This window comes from Micropterus dolomieu, linkage group LG22 (genome assembly GCF_021292245.1).
Source record: "Micropterus dolomieu isolate WLL.071019.BEF.003 ecotype Adirondacks linkage group LG22, ASM2129224v1, whole genome shotgun sequence".
Lineage (NCBI taxonomy): Eukaryota > Metazoa > Chordata > Actinopteri > Centrarchiformes > Centrarchidae > Micropterus > Micropterus dolomieu.
Window position 1 is genome coordinate 14,818,855 of NC_060171.1, and position 15,519 is coordinate 14,834,373.

At 39.5% G+C, this 15,519-nt stretch overlaps 1 protein-coding gene and 1 long non-coding RNA gene across 2 annotated transcripts in view; one reads left to right on the forward strand and one right to left on the reverse strand.

The window, feature by feature from the left end:
- Positions 1-15,507, forward strand: part of LOC123961590 (mucin-5AC-like) — a gene marked incomplete at its 3' end in the record, with an annotated part of 32,462 nt that extends 16,955 nt beyond the window's left edge. The window contains exons 30-44 of the mRNA XM_046037082.1: positions 240-366; positions 453-708; positions 1,061-1,110; positions 1,231-1,331; positions 1,431-1,582; positions 1,699-1,837; positions 1,911-2,018; positions 2,095-2,274; positions 2,350-2,589; positions 2,734-2,890; positions 11,004-11,132; positions 11,341-11,491; positions 14,486-14,529; positions 14,676-14,849; positions 14,948-15,507. Of these exons, the coding sequence (XP_045893038.1) occupies positions 240-366; positions 453-708; positions 1,061-1,110; positions 1,231-1,331; positions 1,431-1,582; positions 1,699-1,837; positions 1,911-2,018; positions 2,095-2,274; positions 2,350-2,589; positions 2,734-2,890; positions 11,004-11,132; positions 11,341-11,491; positions 14,486-14,529; positions 14,676-14,849; positions 14,948-15,507 (2,568 nt within the window). The remainder of the gene's footprint in view (positions 1-239; positions 367-452; positions 709-1,060; positions 1,111-1,230; positions 1,332-1,430; positions 1,583-1,698; positions 1,838-1,910; positions 2,019-2,094; positions 2,275-2,349; positions 2,590-2,733; positions 2,891-11,003; positions 11,133-11,340; positions 11,492-14,485; positions 14,530-14,675; positions 14,850-14,947) is intronic.
- LOC123961702 lies at positions 4,512-9,218 on the reverse strand. Its single transcript, XR_006822757.1, has 4 exons — positions 9,129-9,218; positions 7,565-7,631; positions 7,404-7,455; positions 4,512-4,937 (listed from the first exon to the last, which is right to left on the reverse strand). It is a non-coding gene; the product is annotated as an uncharacterized LOC123961702 (long non-coding RNA).
- Positions 15,508-15,519: the final 12 nt, after the last annotated feature.

The following is a 15,519-nucleotide window of genomic DNA, read 5'->3' on the forward strand; positions in this document are numbered from 1 at the left end:
TTTTTCTGGTCAGAGCAACTGCCCTTCAAAATTCCTGTGCACGTCCTTGCTAGAGAATGCATTATTTCAATGACAAGTCCCCATGACACAAGTTTGTATTTATTGTGTGTGTGTGTGTGTGTGTGTGTGTGTGTGTGTGTGTGTGTGTGTGTGTGTGTGTGTGTGTTTTATGTTTTTAACAACTGCTCATTTCAACAATTCACTTCCAACTATTCAGTTTTTGCTGCTCCTCTCCACAGTCCTGTATATATGACACCTGCAGCTGTGAAAACAGTGAGGACTGCATGTGTGCTGCAATATCCTCCTATGTCTATGCATGTGCTACTAAAGGGCTCTTACTAAATGGATGGAGGGACACCATATGCCGTAAGTTAAGCCCAAACTATCAAATGTGAAATAAATGCAGTCCACATGGATGTATATTTAAAGAGAATCTGTTTCCTTTTCAAAAGAGAAATACACAACTGGCTGCCCTTCTACTTTTGCATATGACTACCAAATGAAAAGCTGTGGTCGCACCTGTGGCTCTCTTAGTCAGTCAGACCCATCATGTGAGGTTGAATTCACCCCGCTTGATGGCTGCGGCTGTGCTGAAGGAACTTACCTAAATGAGAAGGGAGTGTGTGTGTCAGATTTACAATGCCCCTGTTATGTGGGAGACACGGTGATACACCCTGGGCAAATGATGACGATTCAAGGACAATCATGGTGAGGATTTCAATATTACGTTTTTTATGATTTTTTGGGGGGCATTTTATGGTGTTATTAGTCAGCTGATGGTAGAGAGGTCTGTAACTTTCCTTCTCTTTATTCTTTTCACTAAAGCAAATGCTTTATTGCTCTTTTCTTATCATCAGACCTAAAAGACAGATGTCAAGTTAGCCTGTTTGTGGACAATGACTTACTGATTGAGGAACATTGCAGATCCTAAATGCTGGACCATTTGGGCAATATATTCTAGATTGTTTTTGCTTTAGCAAGAAACTGTGCAAAAATTAGTAAGAATTAACAGGAAAAAGTTTTTTTCTTTCCACTTTGCCTGTCTTTGTATGCATTTCAGCTCTTGCCACAGTGGAAAACTAAGCTGTACAGGAGCCCAGATAAGTGAATGTAGGTACAAAGCACTCAGCCTTTTAACATAGTATTCCTTCTATAGCAATGTGTAGTATGAGCAACAGCAAGCGTACAGTTGCCTCCTTTGTAACACACTATCATCCTCACTGTCATCAGCATGCACATATCCAATGGTTTTCTTCAACTGCTCAAGCGCAAAGCCAGGTGCGCAGGGATCTGAGTGCCAAAAAAGCTGCCAGACACTGGACACAGTTTGTGTAAGACTGAGACTCATTACTTTTACTGAATATTCAACACATTAACGTTAACTAAAGCAGCAGGATGACATGTTAATACATTGCTGTTACGGTGTTTAGGTCAGTACACATTGTATCTCAGGTTGTGTGTGTCCAGCTGGCCTACTGTCAGATGGTAATGGAGGATGTATTAAGGAGGATCAATGTCCCTGCACATATAATGGAGAATCTTATAATTCTGGAGAGACTGTCACTGTGAAATGCAATACCTGGTGAGTCCTTTAATCCTTTCTACAGTAATGTGGTGCTTTGTTTAGCTTACTGTGTGTGTGTTTTTTTATTGGAGATATATAACATCTTGACATTTTTTCATCTATTTAAATCATAGCACTTGCAAAAGCAGGATATGGAAATGTACAGATAATGAGTGTGGAGGAATGTGTACCATATATGGAGAAGGGCATTACATCACTTTTGATGAAAATAGATTCTCCTTTAATGGGGACTGTGGCTACATCGTCTCTCAGGTATAGTACCAATTTCTGTTAAGTCTGTGATTTGAAAAGTCAGTCTTGTGATACTGACATCAGTATCTTGCAGGATTACTGTGGGGATGATACAGATGGCACCTTCAGGCTCCTGACTGAGAGCATCCCATGTGGAACAACAGAAAGCATCTGCTCCACTGCTATCAAGCTCTACTTAGGGGTACAGAACACCATTTTATGCATTTAAAATCATTTTTAAATGCTAAAAATAACTTTGCATGTTTTGTTTCTTTCAGAACAATGAAATTATTCTTTCAGAGGAAAATATCAAAGTTATCAAACAAGACAAAGGAGAGGACATACCCTTCCATGTCAACACTATGGGTATATATCTTGTCATTGAGGCAAAGAATGGTCTTGTTCTCATTTGGAATAAAAAGACAACACTCATGATCAAACTCAGCTCCACGTTCCAGGTGTGTGAGCAGATATACCGGTATTCAAGTAAATGTTGCCATTTTACAAATTAACTAGATCTTATTTTTATCCAGGGAAAAGTCTGTGGTATGTGTGGGAATTATGATGGGAATATCCAGAACGATTTCACCACTAGAAACAAAGAAGTTGTGGTTGATGCCTTTAAGTTTGGAAACAGCTGGAAAGTGTCACCTACCTGCCCCAATGCGGATACACTAAAAAATCCCTGCAGTCTGTACTCACACAGACAGGCATGGGCATTAAAACACTGCAGCATTGTCACCAGTGAAATATTTGCTAGTTGCCATTCAAAGGTAAGAAAAGTGTCACATGGCATGTAATTGCAAACATGGTCATCATTAAACTGTCTACATAATAACTTTATGTAAAATTAGCTATCAGAATATAATTTAGCCTCTACTTACATTTACAATTGTTTTATTGTTTTTTTTAATAAGGTGAATCCAAAACTCTATCATGAAGCCTGTGTGAGAGACACATGTTCCTGCAACACAGGGGGAGACTGTGAGTGTTTCTGCTCAGCTGTCGCAGCCTACGCAGCAGCCTGTAGCAGGGCTGGAGCCTGCGTGAAATGGAGAACTCCCACAATCTGCCGTGAGTGTTTTATTTGTTTCTTTAAAGGGACAATATGTAAGTATTTCAATGAAATTAATCAAATTTTCGTTCCCTTATTGTCAGTGGGCTCAAAACTCACTTGTAAATGAACCACACGCCTGTTTTCCGTTGCCTGCATCAGCCACTATTCTGCTTTTAATGTGAGGACTCTGGGTCGGATTCAGCCCTGTGCGGGCTCCCAAGCCTCTCCCGTACTACAGCGACAACACGGCAGCTAACAACACGCAGTACACTAACACCATAAAACAACCGGCTCACAGCAAAACACAGGCTCCACGTAAGCATACAAAATAATAAAGTTTTATGCGCTGAAGCCCATCAAACCAAACAGGTTCAGATGATGTCAAGTAAGGACAAAGTGAGCATTTGTAAAGCTCGAGAAACACAGAGAAAGTCACGTTAGCTTTCCACATTACTTCATCAACTTACACGACCCATGTTACTATCCTGTGTATCCTGTGATTTAGCCTGCAAGAAAGCATGTAAATGTAAAAAGCAAATGTGGAGCGATTTGTTTACCAACGTTAGCCTATAGTGATGCAGCCAGGAGCAGCCAGCTAACGCTACAGTAGCTCGGACCTGCCGCTGTTTGCTTCGTAACGTTCAGGTTAGGTTTATTGTGGTTTTACCGATACTCAGGTACACAGCTTCTCCACCTCTCAGTCGCTGTAACTAACGTGATCCACATAATATACAATATTGCAACTTCCCAGCGACAACAGCCAAGAGGAAGAGCTATGCACATGTGGGGTGGTGATGGAGCAATGCATAAGACAGATGGTGTGGGAGACCTGGGTTAAATTCCCACTGTGACCCATCCACCGTTGTGTCCCTGAGCAAGAAACTTAACCCCTAGTTGCTCCAGAGGCGTGCGACCTCTGACGTGAATAGCAATTGTAAAAAAAAGTGCATAAAGTGCATTTGGATAAAAGTGCATTACCACTACAGTAAAGTTACTTACTGTGGTCTTATTATTATAAAGTCTGGCACAATCTCATAATATTCAGTCCAGCTCACTACCCGTTTCATTATTATCCAATACATGTAGCTGTGCTGATATTGCTGAGCCTCCGGTGAAGGATACACAGATAGTAAAGATAGTTACTGAAAGCAGCAGGCGCGCTAACGCTGTAGCACGTCAGCTAAATGCAGTAAATGTACCGTGGTCATGTAAAGAGAATGGATTAGTTCAACCTGCAGCTGATATAACTATTAATGTCACGTTGCGGTAGGGGTTTACCTGAATTTCCAGTATATTGTGTGAAGCTGTCTCCCTACCTGTCTACAGCTGCTGTCACTCTGCCTTTTTCTGTACCACACGTACAGTACCACAGGAACAGGTTTGTATGGTATTTTGGGACGTTTACCACAGGATTGTACCTCAGGCTCTGCAGTACTTTACCATTCTGTGGTACTATACCATAGAATCTGTGGTATAGCACTACAAGCCCTATAGCCCTCATCTCACACATTCTGTGGTAATGCACTTCACAAACATAATAATAATAATATTTATTATATAATAATAATAATTATTATTATTATTATAATTTTTACAAAATGCCCATTTCTTCTTAAAAATATGAATACAACCACAATATTACAATTCAAGTTTGTTTTATTAAGTAAACAGAATATGTAACGGTGAAACTTGTTTCCATCAGACTTAAGAAATCTTATTGTATTGTATTTTTCAGGTTAGGCATACCTTGGTAAGACGACTAAAACGTCTTTCAACAAGGAATTTTTCAGATTCAGTAGGCATAGTTGTAGTGGTTTACGATCATCAAGACATTACTTTCTGAACAAATCTGAACATAAAATAAATAAGTTTATATGGATAGTGTAATTTCAAAGCATATATCGACCCAAACAACAGTGGAAGTGTATCTGTCAACCTGCATCATTTACAACTATTTCACCTTCGACTACAACAGAAACGCTGTCATGGTTGAAGCAGACTGCACCAGGAGCATTGTCAGTGACCACAGTGAGGAGTGTCAGCAATGTCTGATTCATCTTCGCACTGCAAAATACAAACAATGCACTTATAAGTAGAGCCTGATCAATTTGGCTGATATGAGCTACTGCACCTACAATAATAACAAATTCATTTAACTGCAAATACCTAAAAGACAAGTGAAATTTATAGAAAGGCAGTGATTAAAACAATGGGTTAGAAATAGAAGACAACCATTACCTTAAACACAACAATAAAAATGTAAAGCCAGCGCAGTAAGTAATTACTTCATTGGGTAGAAAATCAATTTTGGGATTTGGATATTCCCACACACACCGACACTTCTGTTTCTTACACACATAATGTACACTGCTACACATTGACCCACCTCTTTCTGCATCATACAGGGGTAGACACATACAGGCTGTTATCTGTCTGCTTTCAACTTTTTTCAGCAGTTATGTTTTATAGCCCAAAAAACACAGCTTGCGTTTAGGACTTTTTCACCCGCGATTCCAATAGGCTATGTAGGTACAACTACAGGTGAACTGCATGTGGAGGAGGCCCACACTACATTTCTCTCTGTCTGTTTCTCTGCAACTGTCAGTAGACTGTAGCCTACAAGGATCAATCATGGATTGGCTTGGTCTCTTGGATGGATAAAAAGTAAAAAAAATCATGCTAAGCACTAAGCAGTTCTGTTCTGAAACCGAAACCGCGACACAAGTCACACAAGACACAAAGTCTATGGTCTCGTGTTGCGTATCCGAGAGGTAGATCCGCGACACACCCACTCCCCGGACTGTTAAGCTCTCATTAAGACAGTGCAATTGTGGCGGCGGCGGACGGTACCGGTGTATATTGCATTTGTATTGACAGCAGGTTATTGTAGGTAATTTTCCACCTTAGTTTAGTGTTTATTTCCTTTAATCTGCTTCTCTGCTCTTCTCCCCACACTCAAACACACCTGGCCTCCACCTCTGGTCTCTAACGGCAGACACGCCGGCTTGCTCTGCCTCTTCCTGTCTATCTCTCCCTGTATGTGTCTCTCCTGACTTTCTCCATGAGCAGTACGTTTCATAAAGTCACCGTGTTTAATAAACTCACCCGTGATTCAGTTTTAATGTGCGCAGCTTGTGGATCAAAATCGAAACTAATGTTAGTGAGTGACATCTGCAGTGGTGCGTTCACTGTCGCTCCACAATGTAACATTTCCTCCGTTTCCTTAACATAATATCAGATAACATCTCTCTCTATGTTTCTCTGCAAATTGTTTAAGTGGGTTGCCAAATATACTTTGGCAGGTGAAAATATACCTGGCCGGCCCGCCTAAGTAAAGTATGTCGAAAACACTGTATTTAAAGTTAGTGAAAGCTGTAGGCCTAGAATTTGTAAATATTACATCTTGGACCAATTTCATTGTCTTCCAGCTGCGTGTCACGTGACAATTTTGATCCAGTCATGATTGAGGAATCATGGGAGGAGAAAACGAGGTATGAACTGAATCGTGGTTCAAAAATTGAGATCTAAACCGAACTGTAAGTTGGGTGTATTGTTACACCCCTACTCAGTACACAAAATGAAAGTGAAAGTGAGGATTCTCTGTCATGCCAATTTAAAGTAGTTGGCTTTATCATCCTAGTCATCTCATCAATAACAATAAAATGTCACTATTAATAGTAGATTTGTCCCAATCTGTGTTGACTGAACACTGTGGCTATGGCAAAGTTAATCTTAAACTCAGCTGGAGGTCGTAACCCCTTAGGATGTCCGCAGTGCCTCTGCTGTCTTGCCTGTCTGTGAGACCTTCTGCATGTGGGCAATCAGTTGTGTTGTGTATTGTCAAGCTTGCAGTAGAATAGTTTGCATATGTTCTGCTTTGCAAGCCTACAAACACATAAACACAAATGTATGTAGATTGATACAGAGTTTTTAACTTGGGCCTTCACAGAAAAACATAATGAATCAATTAGGCTACTTTTTAAAGCAGGACGGCTGGCTACATGGCAAATAGAATACAGTTTTTACCTGAGACATGGACCACTGCATTGACACAGTATTATGATGATGATTTCAGTCAGGTAATAAATAGCTCAAGGACCATAAAGGAGTTATAATACGTTAATAACAGCATTTCACACAGTCTATAGTAAAAAATTGATCACTGCTAATAATTCAGGTATCAAAAACAATCTGTGACAGCTGTAAATTGCTTCTTTTCATTTAAAAATGTCATCCACTGTGAAATGTTGTTGGCTCCTATAGAAGCAATGTAGTATTTTTTTTATCCACCATATGTCTGATTAGCAAGACAGCAATTGTCTGCAGGTACACAGTATCTAACACACAGGATGGTTTATTTATTCTGTACCACTGAGGGAGGAAGAGACCCTTAACTTGCTTTTAATAATGAAGCCAAAACATTCCTGTATGGTCCTTAAAATGCCTTTAACTCAAGTCTTTCAAATCTATGCAGTGTAAAAAGCATTAAGTCCAAATACTCTTAAATAATTAAAAGTAAAATATACCAACCCTAATGTTGATAATCCAGATAATGTAGTGTCACTCAACAATCACTTTGATCCTGCGGGAGCAGATTTAACAAACAATATAATTAATTCCCACTAGTCCAGTAAACAACATCAACATCAAATGCTGATTTTTTACAGTATTTCATAATATATTTGACTCACCTGTACAATAGCTGCTCTTGCCAGTCAGGTGCTTATGGGCATGATGAAAGCAGCACTCTCTATATTCCTTAATACGCACACACACAATACAAGAACACCAACTTTTTATTAGTTTACAAAATAATGGCCATGTAAATACTTCTCTCAAACACGTCGTGAGTTTAATTTTGTGAGAAATAGTTTAGAGAAATAGTAAGACTTAGTTACCAGTTTATTAATTATATCTAGTTAAAAAGTAATACAGTCAAATCCAACATTCCTGCCATAAATCCTTCCTTCATGAAAATGATTATTTTCAGTATTTTGCTAAAATAACTAATAATAAGTATGATCATTTTGGAAGCTGCAGTTTGTTGTGCTGCTGTTGAAGTGTAGCACATGGGCAGGTTTTTCTGTTATCATGTCCATCCCATTAATATCTGTGAGGCCGTGCTAAATAACAGAAACGCTTCTTGCATAACACAATACAGTTCGCCTGTTCACATTCCATGACAACACATAATAAAATGTATTCATCACCAATGAAAAATTTCCACAGTAAAAAAAACTCCTTTACAAATATATATAACGTTCCAGCCACTTCAGGCAATTAACATTAGTCTCTACAATAGAAGGGCTGTATGTTAACTAACGTTAACGTTACTCAACATCTTACTACTTGGCATTTAGCAACAGCTTATAATACGGTAACGGTAACGTTGTTTAGTTAGTTGATTAACTGGCCTGCCTCCACATAACGTTACTGACGTGGTCATACCAGAGCACAGTTGAACACAAAAAAATATTTCATAGCGCTCTGAAAAAAGCTGGGTTATCTCAACTTTGTAAAGTATGTTAATTAATTTGTATTGCCCGTTACTTGACTCAGAAGTGATAATGATTTAGAATTGATATTGAGTTTTCTTGCACTTTCTGTCAAGAGAAGAAACTGTCATTTGTTTATCACTGTATCTATATAGTAAAATATTGTCGTTGGATGTTTACAATTATATGAGAGGGAAAACTTGACAAACAATTCAGTTTCAGGATATATAACATCACACAAAGAGGAGATAATGGAAGCCGTAAGATTCTTGTTCAGCACACACTGTCTGCTCTGCTTTAATCATCAATCAATCAACACACCGATAATGACTACAGACTCCGGCTGGCAGGTATATTTAAAATACACCAGTTTAATGGCTCATTACAACGTTAGCGCTCTTCCACTGATAAACATTGCATTAGCTTTGTGGCTAAGCAAAGGGCTGCGTTAGCTGCTGTAACGTTACGTGATTTTAGAAGAATATTTAGAAGTGATGAACTAGGGATAAATGTGGACCGTTTACTTGAACTGCCACACATTATCTGAAATAAATCTACAATCACATTTGTCAGCAGCGTAGCTTCCAACACCCAACTAACGTAACATTTAACTGCTTTGAGCCAGGAGGAAGCCGGGAGAGGGCAGTGAAAAACGGGAGGGTTATTAGCAAGTCATGAATGTTTTCAGGAGAAGAGATTGGGTCTGTTTTTATTATAATTATTTAAGTCATGAAATTAACTTGATGAAGAACCAACTCACCACTAACACAGCCCTCTCTGTGTTTTAACATACTGCGGGCAAGCTGGCTCCGTTAGGCTAATTTGCGATTCCTACTATGGCGAAGGCAAGTCCCACCCTCCTCTGCCTCTGATTGGCTCAGCGTGACGATGACGTTTACGCAGCCCACCCATCAGCTTTTTTGAATATCAGAGATTTTTGCTCAGTGAGTGGGTAAGGAGAGAGCGACTGATTTAAAACTTTCAAGAGTGTCACAGAGTGAAACCCCGTAGCTGTGACTTCGGCCGTGTTCACTGGTGTAACAGGGCCACTGTGCTGCTTGTCATCATAGAAACAAATCATCATATTTTGATGTTTATTACACCTTCAGCAATATCGGCTGCCTGCCTTTGATAAGTTTTGGGAAAAAATAAAATAAAATTAACATATATATAGATATATATATATGAGCAAACCTAGGAAGAGAGGGGGTTTGGGGGTGTAGCAACCTGGTCAAGATGTAGAAGAACCGCTGATATAAACCATCAGAATTGATCTGGTTAATTCAAATGAACATTAATATGGTCTGACGAATCAGTGGGACTTTACCCATTGAAAGGGGCGAAATTATGTTGAGTCAAAGCTTACTTCTATTTTAATTCAAGCCGTTGCATTAAATCAGAGCAAGGGGTTAAAATTATAGTATTGCTAGCTGCCTTCGCATGTCTTTCATCCCCCAAGTGGCTGCCGCATCTTAGTGGCCCAAAAAAACGTTAATGTTTCTTCTCAACCTCCGCAACTAGGTTGCTTGGTTTGACAATTTCGAACTAAGTTGCTCAACACAGCAGAAGAGCGAAAACCTTCTGTTTTCTTCTAGAAACATCATCGTCGTGCTGAGCCAATCAGAGTCAGAGGAGGGCGGGACTCCTTCGCTATAGTTGGATTTGCAAAATCACTTCGGTAGGCTCTGATTGTATTCTTCTGTGGTTTTTGTGCTGAGGCAGTGTGGTTAACAGGGGAGCTGTAGGGCGCCCTCTGGTATGCAGCACCCATAACATTGAGAACACTACAACATAGTCTCACACTGCTGAGATAAATACAAAACAATACTACAAAAACAGGTTATAAGTAATGGTGCTTGTGGTTCTCCCCCTCAAAAACCTTTTCACACAATGAACAAAAGAAATAAATATAAGCATGTGCACATTTTTTATTCCTTAGTGTGCTGTACAGTACAATATACCAGACAACTAATTATTCTGCCCCAGCATCCTGTCTTTGGTCTGGGACAGGCCAGAGATTCTTGTTCTCCACCTCCTTCGTCACCTACTCCTCCTCTGCCTCCTCCTACTCTTACTGTTCCTCTTCCTTCACCTCTTACTCCTCTCCATACTGCTCTTCCTCATCCTCCTCCTCCTCTCAGGTGTCCTACACCTCTTCCTTCAGATTTCAGATCCACTGTTCCAAAACTGATTGAACTGACTCTGGACGTTTTATTTATCTATTCTGCTTTTTTTGTTATCAATTTTGACTGTTTGTGTTTCCACCTAGTTGCGTGCTAATTGAGCTCACCCTGTGTTAATTGAGTGAACAATATTGAATGTCAGTGCTTTCTCAATTACCACATGGTGTAGCCAATGAGAAATGAAGGGATTTGTGTGAAGAGTTTAGAGAAATGGGTGTGCTTTTTGAAAAATGGAGTCATAGTTTTGAAATTTTAGTTTAAAAGCCTGGTTATAGTGTTTAAGCAATGGATTAAAAGCCTGGTTATAGTGTTTAATTAATGGAGAAAACTGTAATTATAACATTTACAAATACAGCCTGAGTGTCATATTAGTATGAAGGTTTTATACATGATCTTTTAATAATTATGAAATTCTTGTATGTTGTTAATGTTGCTTTCTTTTGTTTCTGTAGCTCTATTCTGTGATTACTACAATGATGACGGAGAGTGTGAATGGCATTATGAGTCTTGTGGAAAACCATGCATGAAGACATGTAGGAATCCCTCAGGAATCTGCTACAATAAAATTCCACCATTAGAAGGTATAAATGACATGATTGTGTATGTATGTTATAGGTTATAATTATATTGGGAGAGCTGACCATGCATGCTCTTTTCTAGTAAAGCAATTGTGCTTACTGTGGTGACTATTAACTTTCACCGCTCAGAGAATGTCATGTGGTTTACGCTACTGTCCATCTGTATCTATCCTATGCTAGTTTTGCAATTAACAGTAACTTTTTTTTTAAGGCTGCTATCCAAGATGCCCACCTGAACGATCTTATTTGGAAGAAGCTACCATGAAATGTGTGTCAAAGCATGAATGTGGCTGCTATGATAACGAAGGGAACCATTATAAAGAAGGGGAGGTCATCCCTCCAAAGGAAAACTGTCACAAATGGTAGGATATTTTTAGATCTTATTGATGCTGTAGTTGATGCTTTCTATTGGTTTTACAAACAATGATTTTATGAAATGATGTATGCTAAAATCATACAATCATTTTGTTTAGCTGTATTATAAAATGAAACTATTGCAGAATTAGCAATCCTCATACAGAATATACTGTAAATATATACCTATACAGTAAATTAAATAAGGTAATTGTGAAAATGAGACAGTTCATGAACCCTGCTGCACTGTCACAGTCTGGGAACCCTGTGGATGAATACTTGAACATATGCCTACAAGCTAAATTCAAGTTTCTAGACATATTGTATATTTAAGTCATCATGTCTTCCATGCTGCACAACCTTGAGCTAATCGCCGAAATGCCTGTTTGTTGTGAATACAGACTTTAAACGATGATACCTGTAGTCAGTGTCCTGGATACCGGTGTTTTAGATGGTAACACAGGGGTGGACCAGCAGGAATGGACAGTCCTCATGGAGTTATTAGTAAGAGTGGTTTTAATTAGGGCCCGAGCATGAAACATGCAAGGACCCTGTTTAAAGTGTAAGGATTATTCTTTCTCCCAAAAAAATCACACTTTTGACAGCCTAAATGACCTTGAAAACTCGCCAAACCTTGCACATGTCAGGCGTGGCAAAAAATTACATATTTTAAGGGTCTCGGACATGAGCGTGGCAAAAACCACCTACAAAATTGGAAAGAATTTGGCCCCGCGCAACATTCAATCTACATGCACCAAATTTTGTGGAGACTTGTATAATATCAAGACACACAAAAAAGCCTCCACAACCCATACCCTAAACTCAACAGGCAGCCAGCCATTTTGAATTGAAAGTATGATTTTAACTAATTTTTCACAATTTACAGGGTGCGTACTTTAAAAACTCCTCATACAGAATTAATCTGATCAACTTGAAATTTCTGCTGTGCCTTCTAAAGACACTGACAATGAAAAATTGTGCTATCTGTAAGTTTTTGTCAATAGGCATGTCCGTGGCATGGCGTCCAAAATCGATGATTCGCCATGAAACAGGAAGTTGTTATAACTTCAGTGATCATGCTCACATCTGCACCAAACCTTACATGTTGGATGACAGTCTAGTCCTGAAAATATCCATATGCCAACAAACACGCAATGTCATTGCACCACCTGCTGGCAACAGGAAGTGTCAAGTTTTACACTGTTATGTACGACTCCTAACATATTTGCCTCACCTGCTTCAAAACAGTCTTAGAAGAGCCTTAAGAAATTGATGATGCAATGTTGTGAATCTTGTGAGTTTTTGGATAACGTGTCTCCTTGGCGTGGCGTCAAAGTTTGATGCTTTGCCATGACACAGGAAGTTGTAACTTATGCTGTATACGCTCACCAAATTTCACACATTTGATAAGGGTCACACCCTCAACACATCTACAGGTCAAAATTCACTCAACCTCACATTGCCACTTGCTGGCATAAGGAGGTGTCCCTTCAACGTTAAAGCCCCCGCACACTGAATCACCAACATGCACAAAACTTTTGTGGTACATGTATTATCCCAAGACGCAAAAAAATGCCTCTTGGAGCCATACCTGAAAACAGACAGGACGTTAGCCATTTTGATTTGAATGTGTAATTACAGCCCATTTATCAAGTATATCCAGCTGCAGCCTGCAGACTATGACGGAAGTTGAACTTCCAAATATGGTTTGTCCCAGAAGACACTGCGCACAAAACGTGATGACGTTCATCTCGGCTTACGTATATGATAGATCCTAATGCTTACCGTTTTATTCTTTAGAAGCCAACAACAGAACTTTAAATACACTTCTGAGAAGTTTTTAGGCGAGAAATCAACTATGTAGATTTTGAAGATCGGCAGTTTTACGAAAATTGGCAGCGAATCGAAAATGTGTTCAAACGTTTTCGGAGTTGAGAAGCTCCGCAAGTGCCGACCATAGTGCCAACGGGTGTTATAGCTGCAGTAAAGTTACCGGAGGTGGCACAGCAACACAATGGAGGTTAACCCTATCTGCTAGCATGTCGACATGCGCCGCCGTAGGGTTAACCGGTCGACATGCATATAATCAATAACGTTAGGCACATACCCTGGTTGGAGTAAGAGGAATATACTTCGGGGGGCTGTCAGGAATAGCTAGCTAGCTCCCCCAGGCCCAGTCACACAGACCACTGCAGCCAACACAGCAGACTTGTCCAGCCACAGCTGATAATGTTCGTACCACTGTTATTCTGTCAATAAATTCTCAGTAATGTTAAGTTTTAACCTAAATCGAGACACATCTGGCTCGTGATGTAACATTACAGAATATTCTTGGTTTGTGAAACTTAAAATCACTTTGGAATAAAATATACAACAGTGGTATAAATTGAAACATTGCTTTATTATTATCATTAGGCTATCATAAATAAATATTTGCAGGAATTATAGTATAAATATACTATATTAATAATATATTAGTATAGTATAATAAATATTAACACGTAACGTACACTGATTACTTTGTTGACACTTGACTATGGTTTGTCTACTGTTGTGCTTGTTGAATAAAATTTAACCAGCATATCTGCCATGTGTAATTGTCCGTTGATAATAAGCAGATTCACTCCAGAGATTGCAGATGGAACAGATATGTGCTGCCTATCACTAGTGTACTATTAAGGAAGGTTAGTCTGGACTATTAGCTATCATGGATGACAGAGGCTGTTATGAATCATCCTTATCACATATTGCACTAAATTTGAAGTTCACTACTGGATTTCGGTCGGCACACTGTCTATAGCGCCTTTCCTCCCACTGGGACTTAAACTGCAAGTTCCCAAGATACCAAACTGACACAGTCAAAGAAATTATGTGAGTGCACCCCAGGAAAATACCAATCCCCTGGTTCTGTGCTGTGTTTTACGCCATGTGCATACACTGAATTAGTTCCCTATATGTATATGCATTGTGTTAATAATGTTTTATTTCATTTACTTATTTAGCTATTGTTCTTCAACGAAGGTGGAGTGCAGCTACAATGTCCAAGGTGAATATGGTTATGACTATTACTGTGATTGATTGTTGTTACTGAGGAAAACATCAAAGCATAAAGAATAATAAAAAAGACAATAGTAAGAATTTTGTGAAATAAAATAGATTCATATAATTATTAAATAATTAATAATTTTGCAGAATGCCATTGTTCATATAATGGACGTATATACAAGTATGAAGATGCAGTTTATGAAACGCATGATGGAAATGGAACCTGTTTCAATGCTGTTTGTGGAGAAAATGGAAGTATTATCAGAAACATGGTGCAATGCTCCACAACCTCACCAACAACCTTTAATTTTACAACTCCTGGTAAGAATAATACTCTTTAAAGAGGCACAGCATAGGTGTGGATTCTGATCCTTTTAAAGATAACTTGATGATGTAGAATTTTTTTCCAACAATAACAGGAACACCAACCACTACAACCCCATCAACATCAACAACCTCAACTACAACCCCAGTCACAGAAACTCCCACAACTATCACCCCATCAACAGTCACAACCTCCACTACAACCCCAGTCACAGAAACTCCCACCACTATCACCCCATCAACAGCAACGACCCCCACTTCATCTCCAGTCACAGAAACGCCCACCACAACGCCAGTCACAGAAACGCCCACCACTATCACCCCATCAACAACAACAACACCAGTGACAGAAACGCCCACCACTATCACCCGATCAACAACAACAACCTCCACTACAACCCCAGTGACAGAAACGCCCACCACTATCACCCCATCAACAACAACCTCCACCACAACGCCAGCCACAGAAACGCCCACCACTATCACCCCATCAACAGCAATGACCTCCACCACAACGCCAGTCACAGAAACGCCCACCACTATCACCCCATCAACAACAACAACCCCAGTCACAGAAACTCCCACAACTATCACCCCATCAACAGTCACAACCTCCACCACAACACCAGTGACAGAAACGCCCACCACTATCACCCCATCAACAACA